Consider the following 5,561-nt stretch of genomic DNA (forward strand, 5'->3'; position numbering starts at 1 on the left):
GCCTGCAACCTAGGCATGTGCCTCGACTGGGAATTGAACTGGCGACCCTTGGGTCCCGCAGGCCAGTGCTCAATCCACTGAGCCACACCAGCCAGGGCAGATCATACTTTAATTGCTACCCACTCCGAGAGGCCTTTCCCAACCACCACAACAGAAAAGCTTTTTGCCTCAGTCCTTTTCCACCCCGGCACCACATCCCAGTTTCTGCACAGAGCTCGTTTTGTGACGGTTTGAAATCGTCTTTATTTGTTTGCTTGTTTAAACTTCTTCCCGCCTCTCCCCTGACTCCAGGGATATAAGCTCCGAGAAAGCGGTGGTGTTTTTCCCAGGCATTTTGCAGATCCTGGCAAAGAGGCCGTGGGCCCTGGGAAGGGCAGCCCCTGGACACTTGAGCCTGAGGTGCCAACCCCCTCGTCCCACCGTCAGGTTCTTCCAGTTAATCTGCCTGCCCACAGACACAGGAGGAGAAAGCTTTGAGTGTGTCCATGACCGCTTCCCAAGCCGAAGACCTTGTGGGCACTGTCTTGGAGGGGCTCCCCTTGGCTTCAGGAGGCTCCTGGGACCTCAGTGGGCTGACTGAGGAGAAAGCTGAGGTCACAGTCCCTCTGCGGGGTGGCAGGGTGCCCCTGGCCTGGTCAAGGTGCTCCCCACCCAGGGGAGCCTCCCGAATCAGATGGGACTGGCCATACCCACAGAACAAGATGTAAGTCTTCATTGTAGGGGTGACAAGTCCTGGGTTGGGACTGAGGGCGTGGGGCGGCACCGGGGGAGCTGCCAGCGAGAGCGGTTTCCCACGGACACAGTCGATAACGAAAGTTAAGTGAGCTGTGGAGACGGCCTTTAGAAGGTGGGCTGACTTCCCCCCTAAAAGGAAGGAGAAGATGGAAGGTTTGTGTTAGCACAACAGTCGACATGGTTCTGTTATTAATTCACTCGTTGATTCACTCCACGAGGTTTTACCCGTGTGTAGGTGGACACACACAGGTGGAAACCGTGGAGGCAAAGAGCGTGGACTTCAGCATCAGAGAGACCTGGCTTTAAATCCTGCTTCCCTCTGACTGGCCTCTGCCTCCTCAGGAGCCCCAAGACCCCTGGCTCAGAACCCCTGGTCCTTGCTGCGCACATGCAGGGCCCAGCGTCTTGTCACCGTGCAGGGGTCAGGAGCATTTCCCACAAGCTCCAGGGAGACGCTGCCGCCGCTGGTCCACTGTGAGCAGCGAGGTCCTCAAACAAGAGGAAAGCTTCAGCCCCCTTCAACAGATTAGAAGACTGAGGCTGGATTTAAGCAGACATGAGGGTCCTCAGGGGGCATCATGCTGCTCTCCCCCTCCCCACATGACACCAGAACCTCAGAGAACACCATCAGTTCCCAGTCATTTCTGCCCTGGGGGTCCCTGCTCTGTCCTCCCCACCCCACTCAGAGCCTAGTCCCGGGAGAAGAGCTGATTGGTCGGTTCATCAAGAAAGCAAGTGCCGGAGCAGGTCTCTCTGAATCTAAAGTTGGTGGTGCTCCTAAAAAAGTAACTTTTCGAGTTCCCAGATAATAAACACATCCATTCCCTTAACTACGTGCTCTTCACCACAACACAGGCTCGGGAGGAAGCTTATGTTCTGTTACATTGTTTAAAACAAGAAATAAAAGTGAAGTCGTCCCCTGGCCTGAGCATCCCGGCGGCCCCCAGGGAGGGTAGCTGCCCTCGGCAGCTCCTTCAGGGCAGAGACGTCCTCTGCCATCTCTTACCTGAACTGGTGTCCAGATCTGTCACAAGCCCCACGATTTGGGGGCTGGCACTCTGGTCTCTGAGGTCTTCTGATGAGGCCATGGCTGCTGCCACTGCACCTAGCTTGGTGGAGTGTGGGCAGGAGGAGCAGTTTTGGGCAGCCTGCTTCAGAATGCAGTTCTTTGACCAACGGCCAGATCTTTTGTATTCACAGGATCTGGATCCTGACCGCCTTCCCCTGGGAGCCCCGGGAACTGGCCTGGGGCAATTTGGGGGTGACTTTGATCCACAAGGTTATGTCAACAAAATTGCTGTTGGGTCTTTGGGAGGCAGGCCCTCCACCACACACACCATTTCTTCCAACTCCAGCTGCTTCCTGACCCGGCACAGGTCTCGGAACCTTCTCCTCCAGGCCTCAGTTTCCCCAACCTCAGTCATGTTTGGGTTTGGCTGCACCACCGTTTTGTTTTGTTACATTTTTCCCTCTCCCTAAGACTTTCTGGAATACTACTTATGTAATGCGTTCTTTGTCTGGGGCCCCAAACAAGAAACATTTTTGTCTCATCGTTCTAGATGTTGGGAAGTCCCAGCTGAAGGTGTCTGCAGTTTGTTTTTTGGTGAAGACCTGCTTGCTGGTTCAGAGGTAGTAGGACCAGGAACCTCTTGGAGGTCTCTTTTATAAGGGTTCCCCCCTCATGACCTAATCACCCTCAAAGACCCCCACCGACCTGCTAATACCATCACATTGAGGGTCAGGTTTTAAAGGTGAATTTGGGGAGGGCACAGTGTATAGCATCCTTGAAGTCAAACCAACTGCTTTTACTGGGAAAGAAAAACATTTTAAAAAGAAAACTGATATTGCTTCACTAAATGGAAACAATATGACTACTGTGAATAAGAAGTAACCATGTGTGGTCGAAGAACGCCCCCGAAACGTATCCAGGCCCTAGTCTCCAGAAGGGGACTTTGCAGGGTGATCCAGGGTCTTTTGACTCTGCCACCAACTCCCAGGTGTGTTGTTTTGCTACTCAACCAAGCAATTAACTCAGTTCAGACCCCATCTACCTGGAGATGGTACCTGGAGTTAGTGTCTGACCCCACAGGTTAAGATAAGACTCTGAGCCCTGGCTGGTGTGGCTCAGGGGCTTGCACGCTGGCCCACTAACCAAAGGTCACTGGTGTGATTCCCAATCAGGGCACATGCCTGGGTTGCAGGCCAGGTTCTCCGTTGGAGGCGTGTGAGGGGCAACTGTTTCTCTCTCACACAATGATGGTTCTTTCCCTTTCTGTCTCCTTCCCTTCCCTTCTCTCTAAAAGTAAATAAACAAAATCTTTTTTTTTAATATTTTATTCATATATCTTTAGAAGGGAAGGGAAGGAGAGAGGAAGAGAAACATCAATGTATGGTTGCCTCTCGTGCGTCCCCTGCTGGGAATTGGCCTGCAACCCAGGAATATGCCCTGACTGGGAATCGAACTGTGATTGTCTGGTTCGCAGGCCCGCGTTCAATCCACTGAGCTACATCAGCTAGGGCAACAAAATCTTTTTTAAAAAATTGAAAAGAGAAGAACTCTGTCCTGCCGGACTGCAACCCCACCCCCCATGCAGATGCTGATGGAAAGTCCCGGTTGTCATCGAACTTCTACAGACTAGAGGTTCCCACGACCCCGTCCTTGGGTTCGATTGATTCGCCAGAGCAGTTCACAGAACTCCGAGAAATATTTTGCATATTAGATCACCAGTGTATTATGAAAGGTGACAAATGAGTGAAGAAAACAAGATGAAGTCAGTGTAGCTAGACCCACTGAAAATGGAGGCCGTAGAGTCAAGTTCGCAAAACTCGTTTAGACCACATGGGCTGAGCATGAGGAACAGATTTAATTTCACTTTAATGAGCCTGAGGACTTAAACTTTTGAACTTTTCAGCTGTGCATCAATGCCTGGAAATATATATGAGTCCTACAGAGAGCCCTCTGGAGGAGTCAAGAAAGAGTGTTCTCCTGTCCATACCACCAGACATCCATGTCAGCACAAGAAACGTCCGAACCTGTGGAGAATTTTTATAAAAGTTTATCTGAGCCAAACGGCCCACTGGGGAGCAACATCTCAAATGCTCCTGAGAATTACAGTTTTGCATCTTCGTATATGCAATTGAAAGGGAATGTCAGCAAGATTATGTGAAGGTGGGAGAGGGCAGGGTGGGGTTTGGACTACAGGATAGTTAACACGATTATGGGCTCTCTTAAGGGTGTTTCAGGTTTATTTCAAAGGTGTGTTAACCTTGATGTACAGAAAGTTTATGGCAGGATAAACCTTTTTTTACTAAGAAGTTACAGGCCTGGGGCATGACTACACACCAAAGTGACCTGCCCAGGTGGGAAGTTAAGATCAGATCACCCTGTGAGGTTACTTTCCATAGGTCTCTTTTTTTCATTCACACCCATCATCCAGACCACGGGCATCTGGAAGGTCACCATCTCAGGCCCCATCCAGGGGCCAAGACCACAGGGCTGATTCTTCTTAGGAGTATACTTTCTACTACACGAACTATCAGTTTTTCCCTCTTCTTTGGAACACTCTGGGCATTGCCTAGTTGTGTTTCCTATTTGCAAATCCTTTGAATAAGTCTTTGTTACTGATTTCTAGCCAAAGCTTCCTGATTCTGTCTGACAAGGAACACATCTCAGAACCAGCCAGATGGATGAGATGCACAGGGCAAGGTATGCAGGAGGTGATGAAGAGCTCCCATAATCTCTGAGTATGCCACTGTCCCCAAACCTCCACGTGGTCACAAGCCTGGATACTCTCAAATGACCTTCTTCTGGTTTTTCACGAAGGCTTCATTACAGGGGCCTAGCTGATTAACTTATTGGCATTGGTGATTGACTTCAATCGCCAGCTCTTGATTTTGGCCCTGTGAGACCCTCCCATGTTGGACTTCTGACCAACTAATAATAAGTTCGTGTTGCTTTAAAACTCTAGATATGGTAATGTGTTGCCATAGCAACAGAAAATTGATACAGATCTATCTGTGTCACAGGTGTGAGTCACCTCTATGCAGACTCTGTGCTTGGTTCCTGGGGCATTTTTGGAGTGAGACACCCTTACAGATCTGGAGACTAATGAGGGGTGGTGAGTGGTCTCTGAGGGGAATCAGCACCTCCTTATAATAGAACTTTCTAAGATGAAGTCATTTACATGCTCTTCCGGGAAAGCAGGGTCAGCCTCAGTCGGTGGGAGGAGGGGCTGCTCTCCTTGCTCAGACACTAGTAGCGAGAGTGTTGTCAAAATTAAGGACCATGGAAAATACACGAGATCAAACGTGAAGCAAGGAGAAAGACCACAAACTGTGAGAAAGCAGAGGTCAGTGGCCAGAAGGTGCTGAAAGTTGTTAAGAGGCCACAGCGGGACTGTTCTAATCGGCATATTTTTTTTTTAAGGTACTATCTTTCACCCCCAGGCTAGTCCTGGAAATGCTCTAAACGGGGACAGGGGTAATGGTTGGCTCATAAGACAGAAAAACGTAATCCGGGATCCGGGATCTGCAGTTTTGGAACCACAGCTAAATTCACACCTTTGCTCCACCACTGTTAAAATGCGTGACAGGGGCCGTTCATTTATCCTTTCTGAGCCTGTGTTTTCCCTTCTCCGAAAGGGGGAAGCTAACACTATTTTAAGATTGGTGAGAAGATTTAGTAACACAGTGCCTGGCACAGAGTATGCGCTGAACCCGTAAAAGCTGTTACTGTCATAGCGGACACAGAAAACCGAGGAAAGAGTACAATGAAACAATTCCGCCCTGGCTGGCAAGCGCCGGCCTGTGAACTGCGCCGCAGCAGG

General features: G+C 50.0%; 1 protein-coding gene across 1 annotated transcript; it reads right to left on the reverse strand.

Moving 5' to 3' along the window:
• Positions 1 to 233: 233 nt before the first annotated feature.
• Positions 234 to 1,902, reverse strand: SRARP (steroid receptor associated and regulated protein). The gene is made up of 2 exons (XM_037045318.1): positions 1,742 to 1,902; positions 234 to 864 (listed from the first exon to the last, which is right to left on the reverse strand). Exons 1-2 carry the CDS (start codon positions 1,821 to 1,823, stop codon positions 437 to 439), a joined length of 510 nt encoding a protein of 169 aa, XP_036901213.1. The 5' UTR covers positions 1,824 to 1,902; the 3' UTR covers positions 234 to 436.
• Between the last annotated feature and the right edge of the window lie 3,659 nt (positions 1,903 to 5,561).

This window comes from Sturnira hondurensis, unplaced genomic scaffold (genome assembly GCF_014824575.4).
Source record: "Sturnira hondurensis isolate 20B ecotype Veracruz unplaced genomic scaffold, ASM1482457v3 Scaffold0004257, whole genome shotgun sequence".
Classification (NCBI taxonomy): Eukaryota; Metazoa; Chordata; class Mammalia; order Chiroptera; family Phyllostomidae; genus Sturnira; species Sturnira hondurensis.

Bases quoted from the DNA above. Each gene is read 5' to 3' on its own strand.
- SRARP (XM_037045318.1), bottom strand. From the start codon at position 1,823: ATGGCCTCATCAGAAGACCTCAGAGACCAGAGTGCCAGCCCCCAAATC. The intron at 865-1,741 runs GTAAGAGATGGC...CCTTCCTTTTAG, and splicing joins AGATCTGGACACCAGTTCAG to GGGGGAAGTCAGCCCACCTT.